This window comes from Pithys albifrons, chromosome 4 (assembly GCF_047495875.1).
Source record: "Pithys albifrons albifrons isolate INPA30051 chromosome 4, PitAlb_v1, whole genome shotgun sequence".
Classification (NCBI taxonomy): domain Eukaryota; kingdom Metazoa; phylum Chordata; class Aves; order Passeriformes; family Thamnophilidae; genus Pithys; species Pithys albifrons.
Window position 1 is genome coordinate 46,656,500 of NC_092461.1, and position 25,031 is coordinate 46,681,530.

General features: G+C 38.6%; 1 protein-coding gene across 1 annotated transcript in view; it reads left to right on the forward strand.

Annotated features, from left to right (window-relative positions):
- RSPO2 (R-spondin 2) overlaps nt 1–7,680 on the forward strand; it is a 101,635-nt gene extending 93,955 nt beyond the window's left edge. Inside the window, exon 5 of the mRNA XM_071553046.1 lies at nt 7,374–7,680. Coding sequence (XP_071409147.1) covers nt 7,374–7,483 — 110 coding nt within the window. The 3' untranslated portion in view covers nt 7,484–7,680. The remainder of the gene's footprint in view (nt 1–7,373) is intronic.
- The last annotated feature ends 17,351 nt before the right edge of the window (nt 7,681–25,031 follow it).

A 25,031-nucleotide genomic window follows, 5' to 3' on the forward strand; every position in this document is an offset into this window, starting at 1 on the left:
TTTGAAATGGTGGTGTGGGCCGCTGATGTACTCTAAGTGATCATATCATCCCTTCTGGTGTCTTCAGAGGTAAATATGTGTTCACAAGGCTTTTTTCAAATTACATCAGAAATTCACCTAGGAAAATGAGGAACTACTTTCTGTCCAATCTTCTCAGCCTTCTTACTTTTCCAATGCCACCATGCAAGACCCTATGTCTTTTGCTCCCTGCCCAAAAAGATATTTTACTTAGGCTCCTATAGCCTTCCTCCTATAGCACACACTGAGCACAGCCAATTTCAGCCTAAATGTTAAGGTATTAAAAACCCCCACAACTGCAAAAGCTGTCATGAATTAGGTCACAGATGACATTGGTAGAGATGCCCATGGTGTGCCATTTGAGAAGTTATTAAAGCTCTTTTTGTACTTTTCCTGTAGGCCACTTGTCAGTCTTGGTTTGTAAATCATGCTTTAAGAAGAGGATGCCTTTGTAGCAGTGGAGATTTTTTTCCAGTCAGTGTGTGTTTATAAATAGATTTCTGAACAATTTGTGCATTTCTCTGGCAGTTTCAGTATCCAGAATTTTTAACCAGCTGAAACCCCTGGGAAATAAATTACCTCTGGGGAGTAATTTCTGAAATGAATTTTTTGTTTACTTGGTTACTGGCTTTTTGCAGGAAGTGTTTGTGTAGTTTGCTGTGTGGTGCAAACGAGAAGTAAATGATGAGGCATCTGCGGGTCTGTGCCTGACAGACATCCTACCAGAGAAGGGTCCTCCAGAAGCCCATATGAGGAGTGGCTGAGGCAGCTGGAGTTGTTTAGCCTGAAGAAAAAGAGGCTCAGGAGAGACCTTATTGCTCTCACAACTACCTGAAAGGACGTTGTAGCAGGGCAGGGGTCAGCGTTTTCTCCCAGTTAGCTAGTGACAGCATGACAGGATATAGCCTCAAGCTGTGCAGGGGAGGTTCACGTTGGACAACTGAAAATTTTTTCTTGGAAAGGGTTGTTAAGCATTGGAACAGGCTGCCCAGGGAGGTAATGGAGTCATCATCTGTGGAAGTGCTCAAGAAATTACTGGATGTGGCACTTAGCGCTATGTTCTAGTTGACTAGGTGGTAGATCAGTCAAAGGTTGGACTCAGAGTTCTTTTCCAACCTAACTGATTCTGTGATCTGTGACATGGTTTAGTGACAGACGTGGTGCTGATGCTGGGTTGATGGTTGGACTTGATGATCTTAGAGATCTTTTCCAACCTTCATGATTCTATGATCTGCCATCTTTCTCTTGAGTTGATCTCTTTGACTGGTAAATCACTGAGTCTTTCCACTGCTGTCATTAGTACCCTGATGTTGTCATCCTTCAGTGATATGCCTTGATAATAACTTTTCTAGCTTCTGCCAGGGATGAAATGCTGCCATATGTGAGGTCTGTGGTAGAACTACAGCTATAGGAGCATGATGAACAGGTGTTCAGCATTTAGCTCCTAAAAAATTAAAAGGTGTATTTAGCAGAGTCTGCTGTTTTCCCAGGACTCTGTTGTGCCTTAGCTGCTAGCAGTGAAAGGTCTGCATATGAAAATCCAGGGAAGGGAAGTAGGCAGACACCTGTAAATCCCATTACTCAGTAATCATCAATAGAAGAGGAAAATGTTTTAAACAAAGAAAGGAGTATTAAACACTCTGATAGCTCAAATATAATGATTTGTGTGTAAAACTGCTGAAAATGGTGAGGGAATTACATGGTGGAATGAAACTACAGATAGTTGTTTGTTTTTTTCCTCTTTTGTTGAATGTTTTAAATTTGCTGCCCTCCTGTGGCTCTTTACTGTGTTTTCTCTGCTGAAACTAGATGGATGGAGTTTGTTAGAAGAGCAGTACATACAGCAGTGTTTATATAGCGATGAAGCACAATTCAGATACTGAACTGATGCTGGCTGGTTGAGTTAAGGATCTCGAGCAATGTGGCTTGGACTCTCCATGAATCCATTTGCTGCATTTTAATTCTGTAGAACCAGGAGTGCCCTGGATATTAGGAATCTGCTGCCCAAAATCTGTTTGGAGAAAGCTGCCCTTGCAGCTGTCAGAAGGTGATAAAGCTCCTTCTAAACCCTGTAATGTGTATCTCAAATTGACCAGGTGGGTCTACCCAGAAGGAATATGCAGTATTTTCAAAGACCTTTCAGCTCAGGGTATGAGACAAACCGGAGAACTGAGCACAGGCACATGAGCTGTAGAAGGAACACCGGTAAAATTGTACAAAAGCAACATAAAAGGAAGAAAAAGAACCCAGCAAGAGCCAAGTTAAATAATTTTTTTATAGCTGTTACTCTTTGCTGTATATATTAACATAAATAATGGGAGTTTTTTTCAGGAGTTCTTGTTGGAATTGCATTATTATCTATATGTTACTGTACCATTACCTACATGTTACCATTAGAACTTGTGGTACGTGGTTAAGTAATGATAACATTACATTGCATAGGATATATATTAGTCCCTATCTACCTACCAGAACTAAGCAGTCCAAACAAAAGTTTCATGAATAACACTGTAAAGACTCCACCCATTTGGATAACTTACCTAGAAAAAAAAGGACTTACTCATTGGTAATTTATTGCAGTAAGGTGTGTGAATTAATGGCTTTGCCAACATCCCTTCTCTAAAGATAACTTGTGCAGAAATGTAAGCTACAGAATGATAGACAAGCTTTCAAGGATTTTATTTGCTAGATAATTGATCACTGAATTCAACTACATTTCAGATCTTTCTTCAACCCTGTATGTTTCAGTGTTTACATATGACTTTATAGAGAATTAAACAAACTCTGTAAATCATAGTCAGAGCTGACTCTGATAATAAAAATTGACACTGATAATAAAAAATGTCCTTTTTTAGACAGTGAAAGATAAGAAAATGCTTTTTAAGTAAAAGTTAGTTGGTATGCCAGGGAAAACACAAGCAAAGTAAATATAGGAGTATGATAACCCAAACAGTGTTCAGATATCCTGGTCTTTGTGTGAATTATTTGTGTTTGCACCCCTTGGTCCTAACACCAAAGCCTTAAAAAAATAAAAACTGTAGTCATAAAATTAGGATTGAAGATGAGACCTGATCTGGAGACCTCTAACTTGGAAAGGAAAAATAAGGTACGTGACTATCTGCCAGATGACAAGCAGGTGAGCATCCTTCCACCAGGAAGAATGTAATGTCACTTAAAAGAGTGGTGCTGTCTGTGGATCCCAGGCAGCTGCACTGGATTATTTGCTTGCTTAGGCAGTACTTCTGATCAGAAGGGGTTTATAGGCTAGCATGGGAAGACTTAATATCTGAGATATTCGTAGAACCATAGAAGGGTTTGGGTTGGAAGGGACCTCAAAGATCATCTAGTTCCACCCTTCCTGCCATGGGCAGGGACACTTCCACTAGACCAGATTGCTCAAAGCCCCATCCATCCTGGCCTTGAACCCTTCCAGGGTGGATCATCTACAACTTCTCTGTGCAATCTATTCTAGTGCCTCCTGACCCTCACAGTAAAGAATTTCTGTTTTAGCTAATCTAAACTGACAGTCTTATAGTTTAAATCCATTCCCTCTTGCCCCTTGTAAAAAATCCCTCTCCAGCTCTCCTGTATTTTCACTTTCTGTTCTGTACAGTAGCATTCTAGCCTGGTTTTGATAGTGATAAAACCTCTCTAAAGAGACAATGCTTTTGCTCTCTCTCCTTGTTTGCTTCAGTCAGGAATTACCTTTATGTGCAAGAGCAGGTTCTGTACTAACACTCTGCTGCTAAAAAATCCACTCCTTTTCAACTGTCCAACAAAGCCAAGCATGACAGAGCCCTGCTGCTCCCTATGGAGAGAGGGACTTGGGGTCAGGGCTCTTGCTCTAGGGAGCAGTCAACATGGCAAGGTGTGAGGAAGTTTGTGCAAGGCTCCCTGCAGATGAGATTGCCCACACCTGACCCATGACACAGAGCAGAGGTAGCTGCTGCCATCCTGGCCCGGGGGCACTGTCTCCTCCATCAACTGTTCTTGCTTCACTGCCCTCCAGTCAGGGAACTGTGAGAGTTTGTGTCTTGGATCCTCTCAGAGGATATACTTTATGCATCATAAACATCGTGTTCTTAAAAAGACGTCTGTATTAAGGTATTCAGAAGATACCTCTGTTCACTGTGCTTCTGCTGATAAAATAATATCTGTAATTGAAATCTGCATTTAATATAAGTTCTCGTGTGGAGGCCTAAGTAACATCTTTTGCTTGAACTCTCGAGTCTTTATAGTCACTTTTTCTTGCTAGTGTCTAATTTCTATTGCATTCTATTAGCAATATGGGAATAGATATACCTTTTATATTTAGATGACATTTGAAATTTGGTACTCTTAACATCACCAAGTCATCTGGACTTTCTCTGTGTGGTTTCATATTGTCCTGAAAATAATTAAACTTATTCTGTACAACAGGATGCTTTGAGATACAGTGAGCAGGAAAAAATCTCCTAACAGAACTAATTATCAGCTGTCGGAGGCTCAGGGATGCTGCCATTGCTTAGGTTGCTACCCCATGGCACATGGAAAAGAAGGTAATTTGCCTTTGGTGTGCCTGAGGACAAAAGGAGGTACAGGGGCAATTGCTGAAGAGCAGCAGAAGCATTGTAATGTGCATGTTGCACAATGACATGTCAAATCACTGAAATCTAGTTCAGTTCATTCCTATTTTAAGGATATCATATGAGGAGTATGTTGGCAATTTGATTTGATGTTTGTGTTGCAGGAGCTACTTTCTAAGGCTCAGACAGAGATACAACTCTTTTCTGTGTCATTTTGTCTGTATGTCTCAAAGTGTTTTAGAGGAAACATAATAGGATCTTTCACTGCCTTAAACTTAGAGTAGGCAATTAATCTAGTTCTCTAAAGGAGATCATAGAGAAACTAGATGAGACACTGACTGAGGTTTATATTTCTTTTACTAATTGGTCTGTATAATGGAAAACCTCAAAAAGCCAGAACACTGAGCAAACTGGGTAACAAAAACCTGATAAAGCTCTGATTGAATCTGCTGGTCTTATTAGAATTAATTGACCAGCAGAATTGGTCACTCTTTTCAATTTCTCCTCGTCTACTGCTTCCATAGTATTTTGAAGATATGGGTTAAAAAATATAGAAGATTGAAAGTGCAAGTTAGAATACATTAAAATATTAATATACTATTAATATTAATTTATTAATACAAATTGATCCAAGTTCTGAGGCCTTACAATGTACCAACTAGTAGAATTTCATTTAAAAAAATATGTTGAAATTTCTAGAATTTGAACCATCTTCTTGTCACGCCGCTTTGTGTCAAATATTCCTTCCCTCTGACCTCATTAGGTGAACCTCATCATTAGATACTGTGTTACTAAAGAGTTTTGATTAAAGGCTGCTATGATTAATGCTTGATTGGACTGAGGATTTATTGTGTAGGATTAACTAGATTTAAAAGTAACTTTAATGCGAGACTTTAATGAGAAGCAGAAGTAAACTCCAAGGACCCTTATCATTTTTAATATGGACTAAACTCATGTGCTCGTTACGTTAATGTCCTATCCTATTTTATATACAAGTATGTGCTGGTTTAAAGGTAAACCAGCAGGAGAAACGAATACAACACAAAAGAGATTATAAGTCAGAGTTACAATTTAATAACAATATTACAATAAATGCAATGGTACAAAGAGACAAATTGGTTTTTACCCCACAAAACCCCAGAAGCATAACCCAGCACCCTGGGGCACAAGCACAAAGGGGTTTGTTAGCCCCTGTGCTGAACCCTATGTGGTTCCCCCAAATTCAAAGTCCAAAGTGGAAAACCTGTTGGTGCAGCTGACAGTTGCAGTCTGCTGGAGAGTGGCGGTCGCAAGCTGGTTGAAAGTGGTGGTCTCCTCCTGCCGAGGTGTTGGTCCTCCTCCCGATCTGACGAGTGTCCCCTGAGGTCTTCTTACCCCAAGATATGTACTCCCAGGTCCAGGTGGGAGCACCCAGTCCCTCCCCCAGGGTGGGGAGTCATACAATGGGTGATCTAACTCTGTGAGTCATGGGGTATTTTGGAATTGTTGATGGCCCATTAGCAGACAGGCCCCCTCAGGCTGGGTGTGAAGGTGCTAACAACTCCCTGGAGGGGAGTTATCACAACTCTTATCTCACAGATGTCTTTCACACCCAGTTCACACCCTGAGGGGTCAGGTGTGCCCTGGGCTGCTGCAAATGGTCCATTGTTCTTGGGAAATGACTACAGGGGGTAGAATGCATAGCTTTGATCACCCCCACACAGTGATAAACTGGTCCCACCTGCTGAACTAGGACAAAGTATTCCAATAATTCCTATACAATAGTAGCCTAGTCAGTGTACTGCATATATGTATGTGTGTATATATATATATATATATATATATATATATATGTACACGCAAAGTTGTCACTGCTAGTGTTTAATAACCTTATTTTTTTACATTGATCACATATTTTTGTATTTGGTACTGCAAAGAAAACCCAGACCATTCTCACACCCAACAGCATTTGGTCATCTTAAATCCTACTAGACTTGATAGGATTTAAGCATATGCTTAAAAGGTAATGCATTGCTCAGTGAGGGCCTTTGTATTTGACATTTTTCATTCCATGATATCTTTGCTGGAGATAACCGAAGGACACTGATTTATTATTAGAACCTAGCAGGAAAAATTTTCCTGTTCCAGGAGCTTGAGAATTTCATGATTTTCATTATTTTTCAATGAATTGCCAATAGTAAGAAGCATGAAATGTAATTTTTGTTCCTGCACAGTAATATACTATGAGAACTAGGCACAGTGTACTAATAAGCAATAAAAGTTCTTCACAGAGGTGGTAATGTTTCTGCCAAAGCATGTAGAATGGCATCCAACCAAATACTTGGGGGTTGCAATGCCTAATTTCTCATTGAAATCACAGATATATTGGACATGACTTAAATAGGATTACTCACTCAAGCAAATTTACGCAAGGGTCTAAGGCATATATCCAGCTTCCAGTGAGTTAGGAGTCTACACGCTCATTTGGCTCTGAGCCTTGGGCACTTACATAACATTGCTTGTGTGACTTGTCCTGCCAAAAATGAAACCTGCATCAACATGGTTACTCATACCAGCAAAATTGTGCCTGTGGACAAGTGATGACAGTTGGGGATCCTTTGGTATCACATTCAAAACTTGTGTTTTCACTCATGATTGAAGCTCATTAGCCAGCATTACCCTTGCAGTCCCTATTGATAATTTCTGTACCACTGAGTTGTTTTTGTTGGGATTTTTTAATCATTTCCGTATTCTTTGACTCATTGTTATTATTTGTTTTTCTTTCTTCCCCCTCCCTCCCCCCCCAACCAGGGAGAAGGCCAGCAAAAACAAAGGACAAAAAAAAGAAGAAAAAGAATTTGATGGAAAGGGCTCAGAAGCAGCACAGCATCTTTTTAGCAACAGATAAAACAAGTCAGTAAATACTTGATTTTCTTTAATATATTTTTTTGCAAAGTGCACAAAAGCTGCTATATGCTCCTGCCCATGGATGCACTACAGTTCAGCTGCTTTGACAGTATTGGTGGCAAATAACTTGTGAAAATAAAGCCCACAAGCTCGTTTGTTTTATTTATGTATTTTTTATTTTATTTTTTCCTCTAATTTTTGACCTGAAGACTTCAAGGTCAGGAGCACACTGAGTTGAATCAGTGGAAGTTGTCCTGAAGTGCATCAGAGATAATGTTCTGAGTGCATGGTCAACATGTTGACCAGAAAAGAAATCCACGTAGCACCATTAAGCGGACTTGTGCATATTTAAATAAATAAAAAAGAGGAAGTCTTAGAGGTGTAGGTACTATTACATTTATGGCCTTTATTTCCTATATTTGTACATTTCAAGAGTAAATGGATATGATTTACCTACTTAGTATTAATGTACATTGTTCTCAGCACCTGCTATATCAAAACAGTTGTATAATAAAACTGCTTTAAGACAACACACCACAGGATTCACTGTTTAGACTTACAGAAGCACAACAGGCTCTATGTGTACATATTACTCTCTCTACATATAAATGAACATACTTACTGTACATCTATGCATTTGTGTGCGTAATACTTTATACATGTTTAAAAGTATGTCCTGTTGGTTCTAGTAATATACTTTAAAATAATCCATACTTTTTTGTATGTATCAAGTATCTTCTCATATTCCTCAATAGTTACAAACTGGATTTTTTTTCTCATTTGCAAAGGCCACTGACTTGCAAAACTACCTTACACTGACCCTCACTGTGGAGTGTCAGCTCTGAACTACTCTTGCCACACGACTAATCCACACATCTTTTCTGCTGTTCTGTACTTCTATCTCAGACCCCACATATTCTGTCTCAGAAAAAGAAGTATAATTTTTTTAAGACAAGGCACGATGACAATAGATATTTTGAGTGTCACAAGAGAAATTATATGTAAAGTTCTTGATATCTAAGATTGTATGAGCAGTTTGGGTTTTTTCTCAAATATTATGCAGTGTTTTATTTCAGTTAGTCCTGATGCAGTGAGATACAAAAACCAAATACTTGAATAGGGGAAAAACAAGAGAAAAATTGCATGATGTCAACCATTCAAAAGTGCAGAAAACACCAATGTTCCAATATTGCCAGTTATTTGCAGAAGTTTATCAATTTAATCTGCAGCTGGTGTTTGCTTTGGGGTTTATTGAGGAGTTAGGGGGGAAAAGGGTGGAGGCAATTTTTGTTATAGGACATTAAACTGCCTCAGGATGTGTAATTTGCTAATCTAGCATTCAATGAGATTTTTTTAGATACCTGATGGGAAAAGCTCACACTAAAATGGCTGTTGTTTAAGCTGTCACTTAGTGAAATTATTTCTCTTCTATAACTAAAACCTGCATATGACCTACACAACAAATGAAAAAGTAAAACAGACACCAGACCTCAACAAACCTTATTTTGACATATACTTTAGAAAAATACCACAAATATTAGTTTTAGTTTTATGAGTAACATGCTTTTCAAATAAACTAGGGAAATAAATCATCTATAAGCACAAATGTATCTGTATTTAGCTATGACAAGTGTTGCTACCAAAATGTGTAGTAGTTACACACATATGAATGTTCCATGAAACTGCTTGTGGACTTCCACTTAACTATAAGATTTTCACCATATGTTCATATTTACCTAGAACATAATCATGTTATGGACAGTAAGGTTGTTCTGATCCTGGGCTGCTATTTTGGACATAAAATGCTCAATTAAAAGAAAAAAAAAAGAAAAAAAGGAACTGTAGCTACCTGTTTGCTTATTGGTTATCAAATTTGGTCCTAAGTGCAGTGAATGCCCTCACACAAGCCTTTCAGTAGAGGTTACACACATTGTATTAGGCATGTCATGGAAAGAATGCTACAAAATACAATAAAATGATGTCACAAGCTTCTGAGTAAAATATTTATGGTCCTTTTTAATTGAAATACTGTATGTGCTTTGTGTACACACTGAAGAATTGGAGAAGGTGTGTGGATACAGATTTTCTCCCACTGGGGTAAAAATGTGAGGGCTTTCCAAAAACTATTTTATTGATACTTAGGTTTGAAAAGACACTGAACATTAGATATATATTGTTTTCTTCTGTCCCAGTCACCCAGTTTTTCACTGAGGAAGGTGTTTGGTTACAGATTCATCAGGCACCAAGCCTGTCAGAGTTCAAGGAGTGACTGAACAATGCTCTTAGTAATATGGTTTAGTTTTAGGTAGTGCTGTGGAGAGCAGGGATTTGGACTCAATGATCCTTATGTGTCTTTTCCATCTTGTGATATTCTATGATTGAATGAATCTATGACCCTGAGAGATCATCTTGTCCAAATATCTGCTTGAAACAGTGCTAACCTCGAAGTTATGTTCAGATTGTGTTTGTTGATAAAGAAGACCAGGTTTCAAAGCTGGATAATATGGAAACAGCCTGTGCCCACTATGCCTCTTATTTTCTTAAAATTTTATCAGAAACAGGCTTGTAGAGATCTTTGTTCTAGTCTGGTAAGCAGCTGACTGGGTAGAGATGGGACCTTTTTCCCCTTTCAGAGCTGTTACTGCTTTTTGAATCTGTTTCGCTCAAACAGCAGAGGGATTCAGAGCACTAAACTTCTGCATTCACAAGGCTTTTATGGCCCTAGTGTAATGATTAGCTATGGGAAATTTATTTAAAACTACAAAGGATTTAAATTAATAGGATATTGAGCTTTATATGCTGTAGTCACTGGTTTTAAAAAGGTGTTGCATTGCTATGATGAGCAGAAAGTGCTTTTTCAAAAGCATACATTATTTTATATTTTATTCACCTGTCCCAGAAGAGACAATTGCATACTGCACCGTGTGTTTAGGATCACTCTACTCTCAGCGTACCTTATTTTATCCTGACCTCCTAACATCAGTCTCTTTAAATTAAAAAACAAAGCAAAGCAAGCAAACAAAGAAAAACAAAAACAATCCCAGGTACAGATTTAAAGCAATTATTTTGTGTCTGACTGGTCTTTATTGCATCTCAACTGTTCTTGCTATTAAGAAATTATTGTTAGTTTTTTTTTCTCATTCCTGGGGGGAAGAAAAGGTTGCATTCTACATCATGGTAATACAAACCTTCTGTATTACAAATATCAGTATAGGGAAATTGTTCTTCTCTTACACCTATATGCTCAATATGAAGATGCCTGTGAAAAGTGAATACGTGTTGAACTTACATGATGTGTCTCCATTTATCAGTATGAGATTTTGTTACAGAAAACTACAGAGCAAAAAAAAATCATCTGAGTTAGCTAAAAACAAACCAAAAAGCAGTCAAATGCTGCGCTTTTTTTTCTTCTCTTTTTTTATAAAAGTAAAAATATTTGTAAAATCTTGATTGAAAGCTTATAAAATGAGGACACATCTTTTCCAGGCAGATTCAGATCAAATTCAGTGCTTCAACTTTTTTATTCTGATGAAATAGAATATAGAATAAAAATAACTGGATATTACTGGCACAAGTGCTGTGCTGTTTTAAGTGGGTGGTGTTACTGAAGGCTGATAGTACCACTTACCAGAGCATGTGTTTTTCAATTCCAACTGCACATCTTTCTCTCTTTACCAACAAAATGTATTTGTCTTTTGACACCAGTTCTCTTTCACTTCCAGTAGTGTAAGCCAGCATGAATTCCAGTAAGCTCTAGACTTATTTTGGACTGACACCAAGAAGAACAAAATGTACCCTTCCAAAAGAGTAACCCACTAACTACTGTCGACTTTTTGTTTAGTTCTTTACTGAAAGTTCTGTGCTGAACCTGGCACTGTTTCTTTAACGAGAAGGCTCTTTCCAGGACTGAGGAAAGGACATGAATTTTAGGAAGTATTAAAGCAGCCTGACCTGCAGGACACCTGGGGAAAGGGCAGCCCAGTGTTTGAAGTTCAGTACCTCTCAGGAGTGAAAAACACTCTTGAGTATGGTTAGAGAGAGCATCTGAAGTGAGACCAGCCTGTAGCCCATTGCCTAACTCTTCCAGACTTCAACTGATTTTTTTTTTAAGCAAACTAGTTCTGTTTATGTCTACTGAACATATGTCTTCAACTCCAGTGAAGCTGTACACTTAGTTAAGTGCCCAGTAATGTATTTGTTGTCGTGCCAGCTGTGAAAGTGCTGCCCAGCATCTTTGTTTTCCAGTGTGTCTTCAGTGACACTCATGTAATCCTGCTGATTAGAACTGGACAATATCAATGAAGCTAACTAACAGTTCATGGACCACAAATGAATAAACATTGAAAATGAGGCTCTTTTGATTTTCCCCTGTCACTTTTCAAATTAGAAATTGGGCTCAAGAAACAAACAGGGGCAGTTAGAAAATATGTCTTGTCTTGCAACTCTTTCTTAGTTTCCCTTCAGACTTTAAGGGGGCTTTATGAGAAAGTTAAGAGTTTTGGGGCTTTTGATGGGTTTGGATTTTTTTCCCCAAGTTCTTTTTCTTTTTAATCAAAATCTTCAATGAAAGGTTATGTTTGCTTTCAGTTTGTGAGTAGACTTTATTGCCATCTAGAGAAACTAAGGCCCACAACTGCAAGGGGGCTCCTAATTTTTGCTCCAGAATTGTTTCAGTCTTTCATTTAGTTGCATTTTAGTTATAGCTACATGAAAAATCTCAGGGACATGGAGTGCAGCCACAGAATTTCTCTTGTCATGGTTTGGTACTCTTGGCCTCATGTTCCTTGTTATGCTGTAGCCTGTCTTCAGCAGTAGAAGTGAAAAGTTTTCTACCATAAATGTGTTCTAGCCTGCAAATTCTCTTGGCTGAGACATGTGGTTTCTAACTCTAAGGTTGATCCTTGTAATTTATTTTGTGGTTAGGTATTTTCTCTCTAGAAAGAGTTAATGAGAAATTTGAGGACTAAAGGTATATAAACTGTTGATGAGCGGAATAGGCAAGTATGTATCCTCTCACAGCCATTGTCTAACACAGGAATAGGTAAGTGCATAGATAAATATAATAACCATCCCTGATCCAGTGATTGCAGATGCTGAGGGAGTATGAGATGAATGAGCAGCAGATAATGGCTCATGTACATTCCTTACATAGTATTGCCCATTGCCACTGTCGAACAAAGAGTATTAAGCCATTGGTTTGACTCTTAGAGTCTCTTTTTAGGCTTTTATGTAAAAAGGTATATAACGTTTGTTGCTCTACTAAGATAGTTTAGATAACAGTTTTTCAGCCTTTTTCTTTCTTCATAATGAATTTATAAATTCAGTCAGTTCAATCCCATTTCAATGGAATTGTTCAGAATCAAAGTCTTTGAGCAGTTCTCTTGGGACAGTTGATAAAGACAGTAACTTTAGAAGGCAAGGTAAAAAGTTCTTCTCAACTAAAGATGTATTTCACTTTGAACTTAAACTGTGACCATTTGTGACAAGGTGATAGCTCATAGAAATGTGGCAACCCAAAAAAGTAGAATGTGGAAGAAACACTTTTCAGTCTTAATTTTGCATGCAGTTATGATAAAGATGTCTGAACGTTGAATGATAATGTTTCTAGAAAAGTGTATTAATTCTTAGTAGTTCCCTGGAGAGCTTCATTCTTTCAGATGTGAAGTAAAATGTAAGGTCAGATGTGTTATCTGGGATGTTTCCAAATCCACTTCTGATGCTGGTCAACAGCAAAGAGGTCTTTTGTGTACACAGTACTGAATCTGCTTTCCACTTCTTGGGAAAACAGCAAGGATAGGTTGATTAGGTAGATTGAAATGTCCAGAGAAACTGGAGGAAGTGAGACTGTAAATTTGACTGTGATAAGATCTCCTTTACTTCTCCCCTTTAGGTGTGCATAGGTGAACCTGCTGCCTTCTAGAGAATAAGTCCTTTTTCTGGTTTTCATGCAAAAGTATAATTGCAAGGGCAGTTTTTCATCAGTGGGTGACAACAACTGAAAAACTAGTATAAGGTTAATAAGCCCTCAACTTTCTGAAAATCCCCACTTTTTTTTTTCTGATAGTATTATTTTAATGAATCCTGGATCTCTGGATCATGGGAGAGATAGAAAGCATATGTACAAACATGAACTACTCAACAGCATTGGAAACCATTGTCTTGGGTTCAATACCTTACGTATTCAATGCCAGTTCAATGCCAATTATGCAAATTGTTGCATAGAAGGCTGTGAGTATCATAATTTTTAGTTAACATTTTAGAGAAAATGCCGGGCTTTTAATTTTTGCTTTCTGTTTGGAGAAAAAAAAAAAAAAGAAACTATTTCTACCCTCAGTTGTGTATTTCAGTAAATGATTCAAAGGTAGGTGACTCTAAAACAAATGTTACCAACAGTGGGAAAATCCATGCCTCATCAAAAATTTAGCTTACCCAGAAGTCCCAGTGGCTGCCATTCAAAAATATTTTAGAAGGATAGTGACAACTTCTGGGGATTGGAGATGCACTCTTGGAGGAGGAAACATTCCATGTTGAAGAGGAATGTGCAGGTACACGTCTGAGGGACTATGAATGACGGATGCTGGGGCAGCAGAGAAACCTGAGGGACTCTGGCTCACTATGTCACTGGACGGGTTTTGATGGATTTGGTGTAACCCACAGCAGAAGGAAGGAAAATAGAGACTGATGACAGAGTGGGGTAGGGGTTTGTGTGAAGATTTTTGTGTGTGTGCGTATATTCTTTTTCTCAACACCAAACCTTTTAAGTACAGGTTTGTGTCTGTTGGCACTCCAGTGAAAATGCACAAATCTTTATACTGTATTGCCCACTATGCAGTTTGAAGTAGATTGGTAGAATTAATAGTGCTGAGGTCCCAATTTTGCATGCACATTTTTCTTTCTGTATGTACTGGTTTTGCAATATTTCCAAATATTAGTTTTAAAATTTACTGAGTCCTTGTAGGAGATGCTGAAAACAGCCTACATAGAAAAATTAGCACTCATCAGATGAGATGAGATTCATAAACCTCTAGCTTGGGGAGTTGTGCCAGCCTGGGAGAGCTTTCAGGATTGGTCTCTTGCTTAATATGAAAGAAACAGGAATATATATCAAAAAGTTTGTAGCAGGAGAAAAAATGGCAGGTTGAGTTAATGTGATATTACAGAGAGAATCATGGCAAAATGTTTTATTCATATTTCAAATGAATTGAGCACAACTGCAGTTTTAATTTGGAAAGTGTCCATGCCCTGAGATGCTTCACATGAGTGCCAACCTGAGGGAACTAAGGGAACAACACTCAGGTTAGAGAAGTAATAAAAGGGTTTTGAACAGATTAGAACTTTAGACAAGACAAGTTTTTTCTTTTTCTTTTTTTAATCTGAAAAACCCATAAAGTTACCTTTCTAAGGAGACAGTAAAGGAAATTAACGGTGTTGGGTTTGTTGGCAGCTTAGCATTTATTTTGGTTCATTACTTCCTCAAAGTTTTATCTGAGGATGTGTGCAAATATTCCCAGGTACTTTACTGTCCAAAATTATGCATTTTGCAAGAGTGCTGCAGAAACAAATGAGTTTCAAGCTTTGATTCAAAATCTAACAGGAGCACTTAAAAAAAAAAAGAGTGCTTTTAATCAGAAACTCATTTAGTGTTTTCATTTCGCTATCTCAAATTTTGTGTCAACTGGTAGTTAGTAACAATTTTTCAGATAGTAGTGGAGATCTAGAATAGAAACAGATGCTTCACTTCACAAATATCTGAGTTCATAAATGCCCCCGTGTTGCCGGATCTCTGATGATACTCTTTTGTCTCTTAGGTAAGATTCAATTCAAATCCATTTAACTATAAGCCTGGGTTTCTGAGGGGTCCTTGGATGAACATGCTGTACTTGAGGCTTATGCCACAGCAGAGCCGCTGCAAAGCAGCACTCCTGCAGCTGCACGCTGGCACTTGAGCAGATGAGGTGATGCAGCAGGTTCCTTGGCTCAACAAGGAGGAATTACTGTAACTTGTTGCAGCTGTGGGGTATTGCAGACTTAATCCTCTTCCCAAGAACCAGTCACTCGGGTGAGCACCGAGGCCACAATGTTCTGCAAAGAAATCTGTTTGCGCAGGGCTAGTCTGTTTGACAGCCTGCACTGGAAAGCTGTCAGAGTGAGGTGTGTTGTTAGAGGGAAGCGTATGAGGGAAAGTGGTTTTCCCATCAAGAAGATTTTCACATTTGGCTTTCCCCCTCAGATCTGTGGGTCAGATTTTGCAAAAAAATGGAATCTAAGGATTCATGTGGCTAAGTCCCAAGCACTGTTCTCTAACTCTCTTCCAATTGCTTGCTAGACATCTGTGTGTGGATCACATTCACTAAACGTCATAATTCTGATTAAAACTAGTGAAAAAACAGGAATTTCTCTTCTGGATGTTAAGAAAATAGTACTATCACACAACTAATGGTGCAGCCATTCTACTGCTTTCTGCTACTTCTGTTGGGAACCCTCTGGAGATCCTGAGTAAATAAGGGAGAGACACATGTTCGGCTGTAGCCGGAGAACAGTCAGAAAGTGCCATATCTACACGGCACTTTCATGTTATGCACTTGTAAGGGGAAAGGAATTTGTCCCCAAGGCTAAAAGAATTTAAAGGATCACTGGCAGAAATGCCTTCCTGAGATAAAGCCAAACCAAGGCCTCTAATGATGCTGCTGCCTGCCCAGACAATAATAAACTGGAGTGAATACTTCCATGTCTATAAAGAGGATGTCAATGGTCATCAAAATATCTGTCATAGTTTAGGAATGATATTCCCCAATTTAGTACTCCAGTAAAATAGATCATGGACTGCTCCCCTCCTCACTTCCTACAGGAGGCACAAAAAGCAGAAATCATGGGTCAAGATAAGAACAATTTACTGAAAAGGGCAATGAGATATAAAAGGATTAAAGTTCTAAAAGAGGATATAAAAGAAAGGGAGATTCACATGGAAAAACGCTCACTGCTGGCTGCACAACAATGAGACAATGGTGAACGGGCTCCCTCCACCTGCCATGTTTGCTTGACCAGAAGCCTGGCCCTTCTACTCCAAGGCCAGAGTTTCTCCCTCTGCCCCTGGCAGTGATGTGAGGTGGTATCAGAAAATGTCCTGGTCCCAACCAAAACTAGACAATGTCCCAGACAGTACTTTTCATAACTGAGTCTCTACCTTTCTCCTCCATGAGATATGGAGATCTGGGCAGGATGAGACTTACCAAAGAAGCCAGGCAGGTTTGAACAAGACTTATGCTTGGGAATTAGAGCTGTTCACCCTGTGAAGAAGGAGTTCAGGCACCCTGGAAGTGCTGCAGAGGGAATCCTCTCTTCCCTTCACTTTTGCACAGGAGACACCAAAACAGGCCTCTTCAGGATATATGCTGTCTGCTACAATACTTAGTAAAGCTGGGGTCCTTCCTTAGGATTATTGCTATGTATTCAAGCAGTTGTCAAGCCTGAAGAGTTTGAATTTTTCAAAATGTTCAGTTTCTGCACGAAAGCATCAATCAGGCTCATGTTTGTTTGCCCTCATGCATTTTTCCTGACTTGCAGTCTGCTTTTAAAATCCTCCTACCCCATGGTGTCCTTTAATTCAGGCTCTTTGAACAAAACAAGTGGAAATATTCAGGCCTTGCATAACAAAAATGTTTATAATAGTGAAAGATACCAAGAGTGTAACTAAAACAATGGGAAAGATGTATTAGCTCGAAGATGCATTAATAAATGTAATGTGAAATAAAGTTGAACCTTCAAGAGGTAAATATTTAAATCAAGCCAGAGAGGGCTCAAACTGTATAAAACTTTGAGGAAGTGTGGAGTGTTGTGTCGAACAGAGTTCTGCAAAGTGAATGCTAAAATTTTGCATTAAACTTCATGCAGGTTTCTGTATGTCATAAAAATGAATAGAGGTCAAAGAAGATGATTTTCTTTGTTGTGTAAACTGGAAGCCAAAGCAATGCTCAGAGGGCACAAATGACTGTTGTTTGCCCTCCATGCCTGTAATAAATGCTGCCAAGAGAATAGCAGCACTTCATTTCTTTCTAGTCTGTCCAGGCCTTTCTGGATAAGACACTCCCCAGAGGAGAAGGAGGGCAACAACATTCCAAAACTCTGAGCAGAAACATTTTCATCCTTGTTAACTTGAAAACTTAGTGCAGTCCACCATGCTCTTATTATCATTTGCCTTAGCAACTGCAGAACTAGTCTGCATGAAGAAGAGAACTCTTACCCGGAGAAGCCTTGGCAAGTCTTCAAAGAAAGCTCTAAAGGGAGCACAGGCTTCATCTCCATCCCTGCAGAAGGCCACAGAGTGATTTCAGTGAAGCCTGTAACTGGAGAGAGGCATGGTGAAGATAGAGCAGCAGCAACAAAGAGTTGTGCTGAAGTCCCTTCTCTTACAAATATCAAATACAGATATGCCTTCAAGAAGTGTGGAAAAAAATCCTTTTTAACAACAGTCCTTGCTACAACATTATCTTCTATTTCCTTCAGAGAGATGGAGAAGGGGACTACTTTGAGCACATCACCTCCCAGGCTTACTTGAACATCTTCATCTGACTGTGCCTCTGTTCCTCTGATTTTAATTTTTAGCATTTGCTTAATTATAACTCTTTTGTTTCAAGAGGAGTATGTTGCCTGCCAGATTTGTATTAATGCAATAGTATTCTATTGCTCAAAGAGTTGTCTGAAAAGATTAATATTTTACCATTATGTTTTAGTTTGAACAAGCAGATTTCCCTACAGTATGTTCTTTACTCATTGCTGTCTTTGCTCAGGTAGGAATTAAAAAACACCTTTTTTTGATTGCCTGGAGTTTCTTCTTGCTTAGTCTCACGCCCTACAAAAAAATACTGATGTATTCATTTATAATACAAAACTCTTAATTAGAAATATAATTGATGAAGATAGAGCAATAAACTCTCTTCTGCACCATGTGATTCATGCACTTGTGAGTGCTTGCTGAGGAACAAAACTAACCAACCTTTCTTCTCCTGGAATATCACCAAGATTTCCTAAAGCTTCTGGTCTGTGGCTTGTACCACACCATGTAGGCTTTGGGCTCTAATGCCAGCTCTGAATTGCTCTTGAAATGCCAAGTTATTAAATAATGGTCCTTTACAGTTAATTTCCAGTTAATGGACTTGCTTTTCTAGATAGTATTTCATCATGCACTTTTCTGGATCAGCTGCCCTTCAGCCTCACTGTGCTGATTTGCTGTTGTTTTCCCCAGGAAGATATCAGGACTATCAGCACTGTAGAGAAAGACTATTACTAGTCTTTCAAACTTAGTCAAGAGGAGATTGCATTCCATCTGTAATCTCTAAACACCTTGTCACTGTCTAGCAGGGTATAATAGAACATTATTATCTAACAGCTACTATGTTCATGTATGACTTCTTGCTAACAGTTTTGCATCAGAAGTTTAACAGATTAAATTTCACAAAGAACACACACACACAAGTCTTTAAAAGATCTTCTCAAAGGAACAAGAACCAAAACAAACAATTTTTGAAAATAAAGCAGTTGATCAAAATTGACCACTACTTCCTTTGAGAGCAATCAAATGAAGATTTGTGGGAAAAAGACATCCTCTGGAGGCAGCAAGATTGTTTAATATTTTTAATGAAAGTCTGTCTTTTAATAAAGGATTTAATGTACTTCATTTTGCCTAAATTCTGGTTGGAAAAAGCCTTTCATATGCAAGCAATGATGAGGATAGAATCTTTTTTCGTAGTTCCTCACATTATAAAAAATACTGTAAAGGCAGCAGTTATACATGCCAAAAATGGATTAGATCTCAGAATTTTTATAAATTCAGATTCAGTTTATGCACAAAATAAAGGACAGTTTCTATTTTCCTCATAACAAACATTATCTGGGAAATCAAATATTATTTGATTGAAGAAAAATGGTCTGCAGCTTAAATAGAGATGAGAGATTTTGCTCTCATAGCTTTTAGAAACAAAACAGTGTCTCATTTCCAAAACCACTTTGGCATATATCTACGAAGAAAGAGTCAGATTTGGGGCTTTTGCCTGAATAGAATTTTTATATATATACATGCATATATATATATATATATATATATATATATACACGCACACACACACAGACACACAGACACACATATATATATATATATATACACACACACACATATATATATATATATATATATATATATATATAAATTCTATTCAGGCAAAAGCCCCAAATCTGACTTTATCCAGGACACTAAAATGTGTAATCATATGTTAATTTCTTTTCTCTATGGATTAGAATAAGACCATTTTTAATAAAAATAAGGCTGACCCTTCATGTTTATCTCTGAAAAAAAATCAAACCAGTAATATGTGTGTGTATGTGTTTGTTTCAATTTTCTTATGCAGAATTAGAAATTCTGAGTTACTGTGGGAAACCATTCTCTTGGCACTTCCTTCTCTGCCAGAGCCAAGCATAAGAGTTATTGCAGCGATATTAGGCAGCTCTTGTGTTTTCCTTCAGTTTTCCAGGGATAGTTCTAGGAAACATAGAGATTTGAAAACAAGATTATTTTCGGATGGGAAATGGCCCTGCGGGGTGGGAATAAGAAACGCGACTCTGGGGAGCGCGCGGTGGCGGAGCGCGAGTGCCTCCCGGAGGCGGCGGGGGAGCCCTGCGCCTGCTCCTGCTCCTGGTCTTCATCCCGGTCCTGATGCTGCTGCTGGGCTGCTCCTGCTCCAAGCTGCCGTCCTGCTGCTGCTTCTGCAGCTCCTGTTCCTGCTGTTGCTTCCTCTCCCGCTCCTGCCACCCCACTGCGGGAGCGTTCCCACAGTGTGCTGTGCTACCTCGTCGTGCATGGCTCCCAAAGGAATAACAGGTTTATGGAGGCCTTTCCACACCTTAGGATCGCTGTGTTTGCTTCATATAAGGGGTCCGAAAAGGTTATGGCTTTTAAACTTTTTACATATTTCCATCTTATTAGGCACAGAAGAAAACAGCACAGCAATTCATACAAAGTTTCTGCAGGGCAAGGAAAAGGGGCCATTACAGCAGCTTAAGGCAACATATGTACATACATAATTTCTTACAAAATGTGAAATACTTCACATCAGAAGAAAAAAAAATTTCCTTGTTTGCAAAATCTCACTCTCCAAACTTAGCAGCACAACAGAAATTTCAAACTGACAAAACATTTAAGTGTTGCCTAACCTCCATGGGTAAGTCTTCCTTGCTCTGGATTTTCCAATAGCCCTCTGGGCCTGGGATTCCTGAAGGCTAGGCTTACCAAAGAAGACTAAGGCAAAGACATTAGGCACCTTGAATCTATATCCTTTGTCGCCAGGATCCCTATTTCATTCAGAAGTGGCTCTAGGTTTCTCCTCATCATATCTTCATTTTGCTACCAGTAAATCAGTATATTTCTCATTGCTCTTCACATACCTCCCCAGATTTAACTCCAGATGTATTTGTCTTTCCCATCCCTGCATGCTCAGGCTGTTTTTCTATTCCTCCTGTTTCACTTGTTCTTGCTTCCACTTCCTGTATGATTTCCTTTTCCTTTCCAAACTGCCTGTTCTTGATTTCCTCCAACTGAGCTTGGAAGAGGTGATATTCAAAAAATCAACCAGCTCTCCTGGACTGCTCTTCTCTCCAGGACAGTATCACAAGGTATTTCTTCAAGCAGACCCCTGAAGAGACTAAAGTCTACTCTCCTGAAATCCAGGGTTGTGATCATACTGTGTTACATCCTGCTCTGTACCTTGATCCTTCTGTAATGGAAACAAAAGCAACTTGAAAAAGAGGATAGATATATCTCATGTTGGTTACTGCACAAATATATGCTATTAAATTAATAATATTTCCCTTTTTTTGTCAGATTTATCTATTTTAATAACTTTGATTAGTCTGTAGTCTAACTACCTTAGTACTTGTTGATGACACTACTATATTCCTTTAATTAAGAAAAAAAATTACATCCATGGTAAATGATGGATAAAGGAAAAGCCTTTTATATAATTTTCTATCCCATTTACTTAAATCTCAGCTCCATTTCAAAAGTCAAAACCTCAACATAGATGTAAATCAAAAAATACTACCTTTCTTCGTAAAGTGCTGAGTGTATTCTTGGCAGCCTGAGAACTGTCTACAGAAAGCTGAAGCTGGTGCTTTTTTCCTCACTTTCTGCTCTCTTGACTTTTGCTACAACTTGCAGTTTGTTCATCCTGATAACTCAGAATGAGTCCAGAGGGGACACATTAGATATCTGCCAGATAAACTTGTCCTCTGAACTTAGGCCACAGCAGGGGCATTTGGCCGCTCTTTGTAGCTCACAATAACAAAGCCATAAGGATGCACTAGCAGATAACAAGGAAAGAGGTTTTATTTCATAATGGTCAGGTTTGATTCCCTCTTTCTCAGACAAGTATGTATAAATGTACACGCTAAAGGAAACAGAAAAGGCAGAGGAAGGTTTAAAAATTTTTTTCTTACCTGTCTCTTTCAATGTTAAGAGACACAGGAAAGTCAACAGGGAAAATGAAGTCTAGCTTCAGACAATGAAAAAAGCTTTGTTTAAGGTTGCTTCTTTTATATTTTCCCTTTCAAAACCTGAGGTAAAGCTGAGGAGAGAATGACATTTCTCCCATCCCATGTCAGAAATAATCAAAAGCCAGAAACCAGGGAGATCAGGAGTCTCAGAGCAGCTGCCCAAGGAGATTGTAAAGAAAGTCATGGAAAATCAAGAGGTTTTCAGAGCTATAGAAATTTGCTGCGGAGATATTAAAGAGCTAAAGAGATGGAAAGCAGGAGGCCAGTAATAATTAGGAGAGAAGAAGAAAACCTGGTTTTAAGTAAGAGAGAGGTCCGAATAGGCATCAAGAGAGGGAGGATACACTTAAATGTTATGATTCAGGATCAAAATCAGGATTTCTTAGAGATCAGGATAAATCAAATATTCGAAATACACTGCCTACTTCAGAGACAAGCTTAGAGAGTATACTGGTCAAAATCAGAAATCCTTACAGCTCTGCAGTTCATGGATTTCCAGAGAGAAACAACTGGCTGATGGATAGTAAAAAGATGAAAAATCAAAAGACATTGCTAATCCCTCTTTTCAGGACAAGAAGAAACATTCTGAAAGACGGAAGGTCTATTTCCTGCATATCTTGCTCCACGTGTCATCCAAAACAAATGAAAGTCTGTAGATATTCTGGCTGGCTTTGTCATCTCAAGGAATTGGACTAAGTCACAATAGAGCTCTTAACCCATCTACCCGATAAATGTACAGCTATGACTATTTCTGCTATCTATCTATCTATCTATCTATCTATCTATCTATCTATCTATCTATCTCCTTCCTATTGATTGATAAGATAAATGCTTCCTAGTGCAGATGGAAATGTGGCTAGGACAGATGAGAGACAGGTTGGACTCTGAAAATAGCTTTCCATTAGTTAGTGGCAGGCGAGTTTCAGAGCACTGAACCTGAAGGAAGGTATGCATTGCAAGAGTCAGTCTTTATTCCTGTGGTGCTGTTGGGCATACATGGGACAAACTTCATTGGATTGGGAAATACCATCTGACTGTAACTGGTGGAGATGGAGAGAAGGTAAATGTCCTTCAGACCCTTAATACTAAGTGCTAAACTCTTGCCCAAAGTCATCAGAGAAGGAAACAAAGATCCTCAGCTCCTGTTACCAGAACTGTAACATGATCCTACAGTTTGGGAAGTGAGCTGACCCTTTCTTGCAAACTGTCCATAAAATCATTGGCAGGTTTGTAGACCATTGGGTATAGTGTTTGTTTCATCTCCCTTGCACAGACGGTCCTCTGAAACTTCCAAGAAACCACCTCTAGGGAGCACTGCAGACTGATGGCTCAGGAGCAGCGCACTGCGCACCTCCCGGGGCAGGTACCGCAGGTCAGGAAATGCCCTTTCTTGCTGCGGGCACCAGCCCCGCGGCATCCCCGTGCCAGAGCTCTCCCGCAGCACCTGCCTGCTGTCAGACTGCCGCTTACGGAAACGCTCGCACCTGCGAGGGACTGAAAAATAAAGTGCTGGGAGGTACCAACAGAAAGACAAGTTTATGTGGTGAGAGTAGGATTATTTAAGGCCGTTGCAATTGGAACAAGAGAAAACTGTTGAGCCTACATGGCTACAGAGCCTTCAAAATGCCAAGGAAGGAAGACACTACTACAGGCATGGCCTCGTTTGACAGCTTGCAGATAAGTGCTTTGAAAAACTCATTTCGTTGATATAATACAGCTAGTGGTGGTGCACACTCTGCTATGATTACCAGATTTTACTGGCAAATATTTTCTCCATGAGGTAGCTACATGAAGACCAAGTAGCATCCCAGCCAAAAGCAACTGAAACAAACTGCACTTGTTTTGTTTAATTTTGTTTTCATTGACTTCAATCAGCTTCACATTCTACTGTTTTCATTTTAAAAGTGCATCTGGTCTCACAAAACATTACAAAGCTGGGCTTTTCTTCAGAGAAAAATCAAGATAAGCAAGAAAATCAGAATGATTTGTAAGAATAGTAGAGTTTTATTTTAAACCCAAGGTAAAGAAAGCTGTGTAATTCCTAATAATAATGAAGTATATTTAAAAAGTTTTAGGTTGATTTTTATGATTTGCATTTAGACAAGCATTAGAGACAAAAAAGATGATAATTAAATGCATGTGCAATTTTGGGGGTGGAATAATTAGTATCTTCCAGAATTAGCTGTATGAGAAATGAAACAATGTATATGGAATCTTAGCTGTGGTTGCATTAAATGATTTTGTGTTGTGCATTTGCAATAAATCTACAAACTCTTCAAGGAATAACTTGTTCCTTCTTTCTTTCCTTAAAAAATAATCTGGTTTCATTTATAACATAAAAGTGATATGCATTCTTTTAATTTCAACTAAACTGGCAGCTGACTCTAATTTTTGTGTTTATAGGAGTAAATGAAAAGAACACAACATGGGCTCTTCAAACCCTTCATTGTAGTAAGTGCTGCTCTACTTACATTGGAATACTTGTCAGAAAAATTAATTCTTAGATAAACAATATTGTACTTATAATACAATTAGGGAGTAGGTGATGCTAGAGCAGAGACCAAATGAACAAAGGAATGAAGTGACATTCCTAATGTTCCATCCCCAGTGCAAAAGTTGTTGATTTAGTAAGGCTCTCACACAAGTGATGCAAGATCCATTTCCAAAAGTGCGCTCTGTTCCGTGTGAGGGTATTTGTGGGTCCTTGTTGATGTGATGACTTTCAGAGCTCAAATCTCTTGCTGCTCTGCTGGGGTCTGGCTCTTTCGATTTGGGATTGTGTTCAGCTCTGGTAATTTGCTTGGTTTTGTTTTGGTTTAGTTTGGTTTTTTTTTTTTGTTTTCTTTTTTTTTGTTTGTTTGGTTTGGTTTGGTTTGGTTTGGTTTTTTGTTGTTTTTTTTTTCCCCTCAATTATAAAAGTCAGCAGAACTTCTCCAGGACATCTCACTTTAATGAGATATTACTCATAGGAAATCTTTTTTCCTTATGTAATTTGTTTAGCAGTGAGAAAAAGCTGAAAAT